This window comes from Urocampus carinirostris, chromosome 2 (genome assembly GCF_059441175.1).
Source record: "Urocampus carinirostris isolate Australia breed hairy pipefish chromosome 2, RoL_Ucar_1.0, whole genome shotgun sequence".
In the NCBI taxonomy this organism is placed as follows: Eukaryota; Metazoa; Chordata; class Actinopteri; order Syngnathiformes; family Syngnathidae; genus Urocampus; species Urocampus carinirostris.
The window spans coordinates 23,097,438-23,111,119 of NC_142350.1; the positions used below are offsets into that span (position 1 = coordinate 23,097,438).

At 41.3% G+C, this 13,682-nt stretch overlaps 1 protein-coding gene across 1 annotated transcript; it reads left to right on the forward strand.

The window, feature by feature from the left end:
• The first annotated feature begins 374 nt into the window (after positions 1 to 374).
• On the forward strand, positions 375 to 8,675 carry LOC148371393 (gap junction alpha-9 protein-like). The gene is made up of 3 exons (XM_088329449.1): positions 375 to 522; positions 3,933 to 4,202; positions 5,765 to 8,675. The coding sequence occupies exons 2-3, from the start codon at positions 3,960 to 3,962 to the stop codon at positions 6,965 to 6,967; spliced, it is 1,446 nt and encodes a 481-aa protein (XP_088185575.1). The 5' UTR covers positions 375 to 522; positions 3,933 to 3,959; the 3' UTR covers positions 6,968 to 8,675.
• The last annotated feature ends 5,007 nt before the right edge of the window (positions 8,676 to 13,682 follow it).

The following is a 13,682-nucleotide window of genomic DNA, read 5'->3' on the forward strand; positions in this document are numbered from 1 at the left end:
AAGTGTACAAACCCTGTACACGGTATCCCTTTTGAGTTCATGTCTGTTTCCTGTAATTTTGTTTTTGTGCAGGATATCAACCATAAAATGGACTTTACATCATGATATATATATATCTATTATAGGATCTATTATATATATATATATAATCAGAAAATGTTAGCAGGCCAAAATTAACCAGAAAGTACTGTCATGGTGGGAACGGTAGGCCCCAAGTCCACGCTTCAACCAAAACCCAATTTCCTGGTGGAGTCCATGCAACACAACATACATGTCGCATGTGTTTGCAGTGTGAAGAAAACGCTGCGAGGTAAATGGCAACTGAGCATCGCTGCCATCGATCACTTCTCCCACTCTGGATGGAAGGGTTACTGAGGCTGGCAGGGATCATTACTTGTTCTCTCTTTTTCAGTTTGCAGCAGCAGCGGCAAAAAGGCGACTCGGACATGCTTTAGGTTTGATTTAGATTTGAGTGCATGGAAAAGGGCCTTTGGAGACCACTCCTCAAATCCAGGATGAAAGGTTAGTTCTGACACAATCTCGGCAGAGTGAAAGGCGCTTCATCATAACATGTTACTGTTATTTTATTACCAGTGCTTCTCAATTATCAAGAGGCCTTCTGCTAATCCAAGTCTCCAAAGGCATTGAAATCATTATTCTAAAAAGAAAGTCTTGATTGTTATGTAAATGTCTTAAATTGTTGAAAGGTTGAAAAATATTAACACAAATATTTACCCATTGTCCACATCCAGGGAGTACAAAGGTGTTTTTTTTTTTTATCCAAGCATGTGTTTTCGCGATGCTACACTCAAAATTGGTCAAGAATAAATCCGTTTTGTGTTTTAAACTGGAGCAAAAAGTCATGCATGATGACAAAGAATGCTTCATGAATGTAGCAGAAGATTTCCTAAAAATGAGTAGTTATCTGCCAGTTTTCATTGAGGATCTATGAAGTACTGTAAACATGCATTTTAAATATTGTTTTTGTTCTGTTTGTTTCAATTAGGGTTTTTATTGCCGACTTGGTCTTAAATATGATTTTAAGAGGCATTAAAAAGTCTTGAATTTAACGTTCCTTAAGTTAAGGGACCCTGATTAGTTCCTATCACGTCCCTCCTCAGAAGACGAAATCCTCTCGCGCACCCCCAAGATCATGTCATATTAGTGAGGACAAACAAAGATTGCTCGATATTGATGGTAACGCCTCTGTCCATGCTAATTCTACGCCTTTTGGCATGTTTTCACTGAGAAAAAACTCAAGTTTAAGTGACATCCTAATTTATCTAGTTTCGTGCTATCCATTGCCAACATTTTTAACATAGCAAGCACATCCGTCGTTTTTCGTCTCCCTCCGTGGTCGCAGTGAAGTGGGGGAGACTTTGTTTGTCTCTTTACCCCGTCTCTCTTTTCCTCGTTCTGTTTTAAATATTGTTTTTGTGGGGTAGCTAGAGGAGCTGCTACACTTTGCGTCTCCTCTTCATACTCAATGCTTATACTATGCTGAATGAATGTAGACAAAAAAACTGCTACTGAGAACGCCACTGCCCCTTAGTGTAGTGGAGGTGCAGTTGCACTTTTTCCTGGGAAAGTTAAAAAAAAAAAAGTTCCTCCAAGTCAAAAGAACGCGCGCCCCCACTGTCTTATACACTGGGTTTGTACAGGTGCTTAATTTTCAATGTTGTGTTTTAATGGTTTGAAAAGTAGTTGAATTTTAGCTGAAGTACTTGTAAATGCTTGAAATGTCTTGCCATGTTTATTAGGTTAGGAGTTGGATCTTGGGTTTGGGCTTCAAATGAGGGGTTTTTACTTATGGTTCCAAAATAGGATTGGTGTTTGGGTTACAAACGAAGGTTTAGGCTTCTTAAGATATTAAACTGAATTTAGGGTTCTGAAATAGGGTTGGGGCCTAGGTTACAGCTAGAGTTAGGTGTTGGGTTAGGAACTATGGTTTGAGCTCCATGTTACAGTTCTAAACTGAATGTAGTGTTCGAAAATGGGTTAAGAGCTAGGGTTATGGTTTTAAACAGATTTAGGGCTAGGGTTTTGGCTTCAAATATGCTTTTTAAACTTTTTTTATGGTTTGCAAAGAGCGTTTGGGCACGTGTTAGAAACTAAGGTTTAGGTTCCTTATTAAGATATTAAACTGAATTTAAGGTTTTAAAATGGGTTTAGGGCTTTTTTTTTTTACTGCTAGAGTTATGTGTAGGTTTAGGAACTAGGGTTTGAGCTTCATATTAGACTTCTAAACTCAATATATGGTTCCAAAATTGCTTTAGAGGTAGGATTACGGATTGAAACAGGTTTAGGACTAGAGTTACAGCTCGGGATAGATGTACGGCTAGTGTTAGGCGCTAAGGCTCAGGCTGAAAGTAAGGGTTTAAACTGATTTTAGGGTTCTGAAGTTTGGGTCTAGAGTTAAGGTTTGAAACTAAGGTTTAGCCTCCAGTTCTTTTGATCGGCGCTGGATTTCTTCTTTTTATGGTACTGGCAAATTGAAAAAAACTGCTTTGGAAGCCTTAAAAAGTGCTTGAATTTGGCTACAGAAAAGTTGAACAAACCTTGTAATGCAGTAGTACCTCTTTATACAAATTTAATCCGATCTAGGATCCCGCTGGTAGCCTGAGTTGCTCGTGAAATGAGCGAATTTTCCTGATGTAAAATAATTCGAAACAAATTGGTCCGTTGCCGTCCTCCCAAAATCATCCACATGAACTCATAATAGCTATGAAACGCATCTTCTTGATCACTAAAAACACATTCAAATAGTTAATTAAACATAAATACTGATGAATACGATGATACTAATGAAATCAAATGTGAGTTTATTGTGAGCACTTACCATGGAGCCTTTTGCCATAACAGAGAAAGATAGAGTGACAAAGATCACATACCTGTGACCTAAAAAATGTTTTTTTAACATTTCGAATAGTGTTCGCCACACAACAATTTGTAATTTCTTTTTCTAAAGACCTTGCAGATTTCAGCTCTAATCTGGATCGTCTCAATCACTATTTACAGACGTCAACGTCGTCGTAGATTGCGAACACTGTCATGGTGTTTTACATAATCTTGCTGTGAGTGTGTGTTTTTAAGTTTTCAAGTCCCCTAATAAGGGGAACTGCAACTATTAATACGAGGAGCAATTGGTGGAGTTTGACGGGTATGAGATGGACAAACCCTTGTGGATAAGGAAGCACTTACAGTACACTCAAAATTAAAGTTAGTGTTACTTTAAATGAATGCCAACACAATTCTTTAAAGCACAAGGTTTTATTTTTCGCCTGTACTAGTTCGGTTGCGGGAAAAGCCTGATCCCCACTGCCATCACCCTCCTAAACAGGCCCCGCTGACCCCTGTGGGTATCAGTCTAACCCTGGTTGTCTCACAATGTCACATATGTTTGTCTTTCTGCTGTTTTTGGTAAAGTAATGCCTATTACCTTCCCCTAGTAGAGTCAGTGGAAATGACTATCCCTAAGGGGACCAATAAATTAAACTGGAACGAGTTGATGCTGGCACTAAGCAGTCACGAGCGGTGAGCGGTCACTAGTGGTAGCCTCTGGGATTGCTCGTGACCTGGATTTTCCTTCATATAGCGAGCAAGATTTTTGTTAAAAAGTAAAAAAATCCTATATCGACATTTTCGTGCTTAGAGGTGCTAGTATGAAGAAGGTACCACTGCATTTTTGACTTCCTCACAGGAGCGTGTTCAGGGTGTAGCACGGGCCACCCCTGAAATCTGTTGGGCTACCCTGCCCTAATGTGTGTGCTATGACTTTTTCCTCTTGGTCACACTTCTTGCCCCCCAACCGTAAGTTAGTGACCCACTTGGGCCACCCCTATTAAAAATATACGACCACGCCCCTGCCTCCTCAACGACAATCTATTTGACCATTACACTGTGACCTGAATTTTGTGGCTCGTTCCATCCAGAATCCGTGTAATTGGAAAGGAAGCACCATGGGCGATTGGAACTTCCTGGGCGGCATCTTGGAGGAGGTGCACATCCACTCCACCATGGTGGGCAAGATCTGGCTCACCATCCTCTTCATCTTCCGCATGTTGGTTTTGGGCGTGGCGGCCGAAGACGTGTGGAACGACGAGCAGTCCGACTTCATTTGTAACACGGAGCAGCCGGGATGTCGAAACGTCTGCTACGACCAGGCCTTCCCCATCTCCCTCATCCGATACTGGGTCCTTCAGGTGACGCTTGGGCACTATCTATATCCTGAAGCCATATCCCCCTAGTGGGAGGTGGCTAGAGTCAAGAACACACTCACGTGCACCAAAACAATTATTCCACTTCCACGCTCTAACCTGATACCGAACATTAAGCACAACAAGGGCTGAGTTGCTGTGCCATGCAACCAGCAATCAGCAAATAGGCCCGACAGAACATACTGGTTTACCCCCTCTGCATCCTAGGCGTCCATATCAGTCACTCTTAACTATCCTATCTATCCCTAGCACACACTATTGCATCCATTAAAGGAAGGTACCTCACATCTAGAGCATGTTTCCCTCCATCCAAGCGCCAGAGAGAAATCAGCTGCCGTTTGAATTCTATCCACTTGATGTTGACAAAGCCAGTCACAATGCAACTGGAGTTATATTACTTTCTCTTTCTTTTTGCTCTTTTTCTTTCTTTTTCCCTTATTTTCACCTTTTCTCTCTGCATCTGTCTATCTCTCGTCTTCCTGTCACTGTTTTTCTCTGTACTCTTTTTTTTTCTCTCTCCCTCACTTTCTCTGTCTCTGAGTTTTTCTGGCCGTCTCGCTGGCTCTCTTTCACGGTCTCTGTGACTTTGTCTGTGTCTCTGTCTTTCTATGTGTCTTTGTCTCTCTGTCTGTCCTTACGTCTGTCTGTGTCTCTGTCCCTCTATCTGTATCTCTTTGTTTGTCTCTCTTCGTCTGTCTCTGTCTCTTTATTTGTCTGTCTATCTTTCTCTGTTGAATCTTCTAGTCCAGCCCCGATGAGTTTTCTTTTTCAACCTAGCCCGAGCAATACTATGCTCGTGTATTTATTTATTTTTTTTTTTCAAAAATCCAATAAACATGCATCCCGAGATTGTTGGTACTAAAAATAGTCAATTAACTCATTCAGTGTCATGACGTATACGCACATTTTCAGGAGCATTGTCCCTGAGTGCCAAAACCTAAAAATATTTTTGTTTTTTGCTTGATTTTTAAAGACATTATAAAGTGTTTGGCATTCCTCATCAGTTAGTATCAAGCTTCTTTAAATTTATTTTTTTAATCGCTCAATAAGGGGAATAAAAGGAATTGCCACCATTTAATACAGGAAGCAACTGTCCGAGGTTGACCGGGATGAGATAGAGGAGCACTTACTGTACGCTTAAAATTAAAGATACTCTTACTCAAAATGTACTGTATTAAAGCACAGGTTTTTATTTTTATCTTTACCTGTAGTATTTTGCATGTGGGAAAAGCCTGATCCCCGCTGCATCCCCCACATAAACAGGCCCTTCCAACTCCTCTCAATCAGTCTACCCTCATTCTCTCACACCGTCTGGGTTTGTTCTTCTGCCTATTATCTCCCCTGGTACTCGTTGGATGAGATGGATATGCCTAAAGGGACCTATAAATTAAATGTGAATCCAAACTGTAACGAGTAGTGAGTGGTCTCTATAGTACTAACCTCTGGGACTGCTCGTTACCTCTGAGACTTGCTCGTATCACGAGCAAGATTTTTGTTTAAAAACCATTCAGATTCTGCAACCGTTATAAACATTTCCTGTTCCACAGGTGATCTTCGTGTCCTCGCCCTCGTTGGTCTACATGGGCCACGCCATCTACCGACTGCGAGCGTTGGAGAAGGAGCGCCACTGCAAGAAGGTGGCCCTGCGTCGTGAGCTGGAATCCGTAGACGCCGATCTGGCGGACGCCCGTCGCCGCATCGAGAAAGAAATGCGAGGACTAGAGCAGGGCAAGCTTAACAAGGCTCCGTTGAGGGGATCCCTCCTCTGCACGTACGTGGCCCACATCGTCACCCGCGCCGTGGTGGAGGTCGGCTTCATGACGGGCCAACTGCTCCTCTACGGAAACCGCCTCAGCCCGCTTTATAAATGCGAGCGGCAGCCCTGCCCCAACGTGGTGGATTGCTTTGTGTCTCGTCCCACCGAGAAAACCGTCTTCATGGTGTTCATGCAGGTGATCGCCTGCATCTCTTTGTTCCTTAGCCTCCTCGAGATCATGCACCTGGGGTACAAGAAGATCAAAAAGGGCATCTTGGACTACTACCCGCATATCAAGGAGGAGCTGGATGACTATTATGTTAGTAAATCCAAGAAAAACTCAGTGGTGCACCAAGTGTGTGTGGGCACCTCAGCCGGGGGGCGCAAGGCTACCATCCCTACAGCGCCGAGCAGTTATACTTTGCTCCTGGAGAAGCAAGGTAACGGTCCCAATTACCCACTGCTCAATGCCTCCTCTGCCTTTGTTCCAGTTCAGGAGGACCCGCCCGTTAAACTAGTAGGCTTTAAAGAGACCAATGAGGGGGTCCCCAGCCCGACTGACCACAACAGCAATAACACCAGCAGCGATACCCGCTCTCCGATTGCCGATAAGGACCCGCACTGCGCCGACGATCCGGCCCCGTCTGACCTGGCCCCCTGCCCACCATCAGGAACCCGGAAGTCCCGGAGACCTGGCCCGCAGTGGAACTGCTCCACGGTCCCTGAAGGCAACACCTCAGACAGCGGCGACTCCTTCCAGGGCATTGCGAAGCACCGACCCGGAAGCGCCGGACCCCGGCCCCGAAACCTGCTGAACAAGTCCGACAGTGTCAGGAGGTCCGGCAGGCCCCCCAGCCCGGATTCGGGCGGCGACGGCAGCTCAGCTTCACGCAACACCCCCAGCCCTGCTGCCTGTTCCCCCAACCGGAGGGTCTCTGCTGCCAGCAGCGGTGGCAGCAGTAGCAGGCGAGCGCCCACCGACCTCCGAATCTGATCCTGCAGTTTGTGATCTCCCAGGCACACCTGTGCTCCTGGAGAAGCAGGGTAAAAGTCCCAATTACCCACTGCTAAATGCCTCCTGCGCCTTTGTTCCAGTTGAGGAGGACCCGACTGTTAAACAAGTAGGCTTAAAGGAGACCAAGGACGGGGTCCCCAACCCTTCTAACCACAGCAGCATTAACACCAGCAGCGAAACCGACTCCCCCACTGCCATAAAGGACCCGGACTGTGCCAATGACCGCGCCCTGTCCGACCTGGCCCCCTGCCCACCTGCAGCAACTCTGGAGTGCCAGAGACCTTGGCCCGCAGTGGAACTGTTCCATGGTCCCTGAAGGCACCACCTCAGACAATGGCGACTCCTACCAGGTTGCCACAAAGCACCGACCTGGAAGCCCAGGTCCAACGCCAGCCGCGATTCGGGCAGGGACAGGAGCTCGGCGTCATCTGAAACCAGCAGTGGTGGCAGCAGTAGCAGGCGGGCAGCCACTGACCTTTGAATCTGATTTTTGCAGTTAGTGATCTCAGTCACACCTGGGCTCCTGCTGCTCAAGGCCTCCTCTGCCTTTCTTCCGTTTAAGGAAGACCCATTTGTTAAACTAACAGGCTTCAGAGACCAAGGAGAGAGTCCCCAGCCCTACTGACCACAACATTAATAACACCAGCAACGAAACCCGCTCCCCGACCGCCGATAAGGACCCGGAATGTGCCGCCGATCCCGCCTCCTATTGACAGCAACCTGAAGTCCAGGAGACTCAGCCCGGGGTGGAACTGCAGTAGCGGGCAAGCGCCCACTGACCTCCAAATCGGATACCGCAGTCACACTCGGGCACTTGTTCCTGGAGGACCACATGTCCTGCCTGGTTTTGGAGGTTTCTCTGCTCCAATTGACTGTTCCCAATCACGTGACAACATCCAGGCCACCAAGTAATGGCGGCCATACTGCTTGGGTGTAAACCTGTTTGTTTACCTCAATATTATTGTGATTGACATTTGAAATATGGTGATCAAAGTTCTAGTTTGGCTGTCGTATAATATTGACGGCTAAGTTACGACAAAAAATTTTAACAGATGTACAAACCAGATTTGTACGCACTGAAAAAAGCGATGACGCTTCACATGCCAAACCGCCGGGTCGACATTATTATTCTTTTATTTCTTCATTTTTCTTCGGTTAACGCACGTTTGGTCGAATCAGACTGCAGAGAAAAATGGCAGGAATTTCAAGCATTTTCAATTACAACCAAAGTTCCAGCATTTTCCTGATCTTAAAAACATAACATTAAAATGTAAACATTTTCACAAATTTGGAGCACCCGTACAAACCTTGAATACTCAAATTGATTTTCCAAACTGTTGAGTCAGGCTGCCAGGAAACATGGCAACAATTTCAAGCATTTTCAAGCACTTCACCCAAAATGTAAGCCTTTTCCCAGATTTCGAGAACCCGTACGAACCCCGGAGTACCCGAAGCGACTTTCAAAACTGCATTTGAGTACTACGGATTTAATGGACGTTGAACTTGATTAACATTTCAGTGCTTCGTTACATTTTTTTCCATTTGTACTCTTTATTTTGAAGTACAAAAGTACACGGTGTGCCGAGCACAGCGCTCACACCCTGAGGCGGGTGGAGGGAAATGGATCTATAATGTTGGAAGCAGATATTACATAAGTAGCACAACTAAATCGACACAAAAACACGATGCAGAAATCTGTGAAATATATATATATATATATATATATACATATATATATATATATATATATATACATATATATATATATATATATATATATATATATATATATATATATATGTATATATATATATGTATATGTAATATATATATATATACGCATGTATATATATATATATGTATGTATATATATAATGTATAAATTATGTTTTGTACTTATAGACCTTACAATATTCTATTGTATGATTACAAGGGCGTAAGTTTGGTCTTGGCATTGGTAGGGATAAAGCACCATTTTTTTTAAAGGGGCAGTGTGTCACATTTAGTGCCCCAATGTGTAATATTTGACCACTAGATGGCACTTTGTTGTCCGGTACCCGCAATTGTCAGTGATACTGTAAGAATTCCACGGTATAACTAAAATAAATTTAATCAAAATTAACATTGCCTTGTATTCAAATCAATGTTTTTGTTTTTTTTAACTGGTTGACGTTTTTTGTACCACTAGGAAGCACCAAATACTACTACAAAAATACTTAAAAAGTATTACTGAATTATTACTGTAATACATACTACATAAATACTACAAAAATACAACTACATTAACAGTATAATACAAAAATACTACTCCAATCATACAGTATTACGAAAATCCTACAGCAGAAATGCTACAAATATAGCATTTATATTATATTCCGGCAAAAAGTAAAAAGGGCCAGAAAAATTGAAGTCATTTTAGAATTGCAACAATAAGCATTTAAAAGTAAATGTTATGAGCATGCCATAGCAGCAAGACAGCAGACAAACACAGTGGCGACTACTAGGTGTAGATTCCATTATGTGAAAGACACATTTCTCAACCTATTACTTTTAATAAAAATTAACATTGGTATGCCTAGTATTCAAATCATAGTTTTTGTACCACTAGGAGGTACTAAATATTTCACATTGTCTCTTTAAAGTATTTTGAAAGTGTTTTTCGTTTAGGCTGCATTGCTATGTCCACTGTTAAACAAGCCATATTTTTCTTATATAAGTTATACTTTCAGTTTGTACAGTACCAGAGTATTATTTTATCGATATGAGCATACCTATAAAACGTGGCTAAATATTACACACTGTCCCTTTAAGGGATCCCAAAATAGTGTTGGGAGCAAAATGCATTTCTTTAAAAGTGATCACAAAATGCTGGTGGGGACACGTCCCCTATGTCCATGGGAAAACTGCGCCCTTGTATGATTACATTTAAGTTTTTTCAGGGGGGTTAAATATAATAGTACTCTTGTTAATAGAAAATATCTTTTTATAAGTTTAAAAATAATGCTATCTACTGTTGATTGTTGTTTATACTGTACAATAAAGCAATGCTATTTATAATCATCTTTCTTACACATCTTCATGGCCAAATTCAAGCTCTTTTTAAGGACTTTCAAAGCCTAATATGTAGCTTGTATTTTCAGTTACAGGAAGTTCTTCCCATAATAAAGGGATACGTAATCCTTGCACGACTACATGTTTCATAGTGACCTGCTTAGGTGTAGCAGGACCTGTCCTCTCGGGTGTGACCCATAGAGGGGGCGAGGACATCTCCAAAGGACAATGGCATACAAACTCATGCCAGCTACCATTAATGACTTTAGAAGAGATGCGATGGCAAAGCGGAGGCACCGGAAAAAAGTGTCGGCGTCATTATTGAGCAGACTTGGTGAAACCTGGCAACAATTCGAAGCATTCGCTAGCACTTCACCCAAAATTCAAGCACTTCTCAATCCTTGATAACGCTACATTAACGTTCAAGGATTTCAAGCACACGTACGAACCACGTATGAGTCATTCCTGTAGTCCGGGGCCATTTGAGTCTCAGTGAAACAAAATGGTATACTTTAAAAATGGGCTTATACTTATATTAAGATTTTCTTGTATGCCTTACTGCCCTCCTTCAAATTATGTATATATATTCATATATATTACAGGATCAATTCTTTTTAAATAAATAACTCTGATTGTAGTACAAGTACACTAAAATGCTACGTAACCAGTCATGTTTGAATGACTTCTGTTAGAAATAAGTGAGAAAAATGTAATAAATTCATCTTTTTTTAATCATTTCTATATTGCCTTAATGATAATATTGCTCACCTAATGTCAATTTCTGTTATGAGTGCATTTTTCATGTTTAAAACCTCTAAAATATGTTGCGTCGCAGTGTAAGGAAAAGCATGGCTCGTCCACCCTGTTGCACTTGTAGTGGAAACCACTATTTATTTTCTCCTTTTGATCATATGGTTAATAATCACGTTAAATATCTTTCACATAAATTATACTAGCTTCTTTTTGATCACAGTAATAAAGGATAAGTGTCCCTCTTGTGACTGCTATGCACTGTAACAGGGGCCACATTGGGCCTATTTATTGTGCCAAGTGGTAGGTGAAAAAAATACAGACTAAACTCGATTATTGTGCGGCCATTTTTGTAGTCCTAATAGAATCTACGGCTGCATTTCAGCAAATCACTCTTACGTCATCGCTCTTGAATTGAATCTCCAAAATCTAAAACTAAGAGCTAGTTGCAACAGATATACAGTATATAGAAGACTACCTGTAGATTAGGGTGAAGCTTATATGACCAACATATATTTTTTTCATGTATTCCTTTATCTTACCCCACAAAAATGTTCCACTTCCACCAAAAACAACACAGCAGAATTTTCAGTCTTGTAAATTGATATTTACAGGTAGCTGATTACACACACAAAATAATGATGGCTTAGTTACATATTACAAACAAGAAGAAAAACTCAGTCCTTTATGAGAGTCATTTTACAGCTGTCATGAATAGTTTTGCGGTGTTTTTTAGCAATTTGCAGCAGATGCTGCAGATCAGTTTCATCTTTTGTGATGACCACAGTTTTTCTGAATCGGCGCCACACCTCGTTCTGCAAGATCATTGACCACACTGATTGCCTGAACAGTTTCCAAAGCTTGTTTGAAGTCATCCCGTGATTCCCATTCCTGTGTTTCAATATCAAGATAGCCAACAGGAAGGTTCATGATTTTAAAGAAAGTGCTAGATCTAGAGGACACAAAGTCTTCTAGACATTTGCTAGTAACAGTGTCTAAATCTACAGATATCCTCTTTTGAAAATAATGTTCAGAAGTTTCATCCATGTTGTCCTTATTTTTCATTGCAGCCACCAGGAGTTTTTTTGTTGATGCACTGGCTTGATTATCAAACAAAGCGAGTCCAACTGTTTCTGGTGGTAGATACCACAGGTGATTGGAAAATTTCTGAAGGGCAGCCATAGATATTGCATCGTTTATGTGTGAATATTTCACCAAAGACTTTAGAGGGCACTTGAAGCAAAAGGCGTCATGATACAGGCCTTCACGCTACAACATTTTTCATGCTTCTCTTCCTCTGTCATATGTCATGACTTGTTTCTGGGTTATCATCTTCTGAACAACTACTGCTACATGATAATTGAACTGGCTCATTCGCAATTCTTTGCTCAGCTTCAGATTCTAGGTGTTGTTTCAAGGTCTTGTTTTTCTTCAAATCTTTTTTCTTTCTCTGCCAATTTTTGTCAACACCAGTCATTGACCCCTTTCTTCCCTTTGCTCTTTGAGCCAACAAAAACTCTTTGTCATCTGGAATTATAATGTTGAGAGTATGAGCAACGTCAAGCAAGTCATCAAGTTCTTTTTTTTCAAAAGAGGATATCTGTAGCTTGAAAATGTTTTTCAAGTTTAGTATGACAATTTTGTGGATCTCGAATTGGAATTTTTACTTTATTCCAAAATGATATTTCTTTCACTGTCACTGCGGAAGATGCTCTGATGGGCTTGTGCAATTCCAAGTGTTGATAAAGAACAAAACCGAGAGCCATGCGAACTGATGGTAGCTTGCTTCCAGTTAGTTTGGACACATATAAGTACCAAGCAGATACACTTCTTTCTTTGATGTAGTTGAAACCATGTTGCTCATGGGAAGACCGCCTGCAATATGGATGATTAGAAAGTCTCGCCATTATGTTCCTTGACTATTCATGCAGATGTAATATCAAACTATATCATGGTGAGACAAATGTAGCTGTTGTGTAGTTATTACTACCTTTTTGGTATTGTTTCCCCAACATACTCACCCCTTCTGTGTGTTTTTTTTTTTTTAAGATACGAGCCCATCGCGTTTTTCATGGGACATACGAACCCCTGGCGTGTTTTTTTTTCCATAATTTTCGACATACTAACTAACCCCTTATGTCTTTTTGTCATGCTTTTGGACATACTAACCACTTACGTGTTTTTTGTAGTTACGAACCCCTGGTTTTCTTTTAATTGCCGTCCCCTTTCATGTTTTTTTCTTAATTTATGACATACTAATCAACCCATACTTTTTTAATGTATGTTATATACATACTGTATATGCATTTCGACATACTAACCACTAATGTTTTTTTTTTATATAATTTTTCACATACGAACCGCTTAAATGTTTTGTTAAAATATAAACCCCTTACGTGTTTTTTTGGTGCACTAACCTCTTATGTCTTTTTAGATAATTCACGACATATCCCCTTATGTTTTTTTTTAAGATCATTTCCAACATACTAACCCCTTACGTGTTTTTTCCATAATTTTCAACATACTAACCTGTTGTGTGTTTTTTCCATAGATTTTGACAAACTAACCCCTTGTTTTTTTTGACATACTAACCCCCTTTTGTTTTTTTTTCATAATTTTCGATATAAGGGTTGGTTACCCTTGTTTTTTCAGATTTTACGACATATGACATCGGTCCGAAGCCTTCGTTCTGAAAGCGCCGGTCTACTGGTCATCCCAAGAGCCAAGAAGTGTTCCGCAGGTTCGAAAGCGTTATCCATCCGGGCCCCGGTGCTGTTGAATGCTCTTCCCCCTGAGATTCGATCTGCAACCTCAGTGGAAATGTTTAAATCTTAGCTTAAAACACACTTCTACTCTATAGCATATGAATAACCTATATTTTTTGTGGACAATA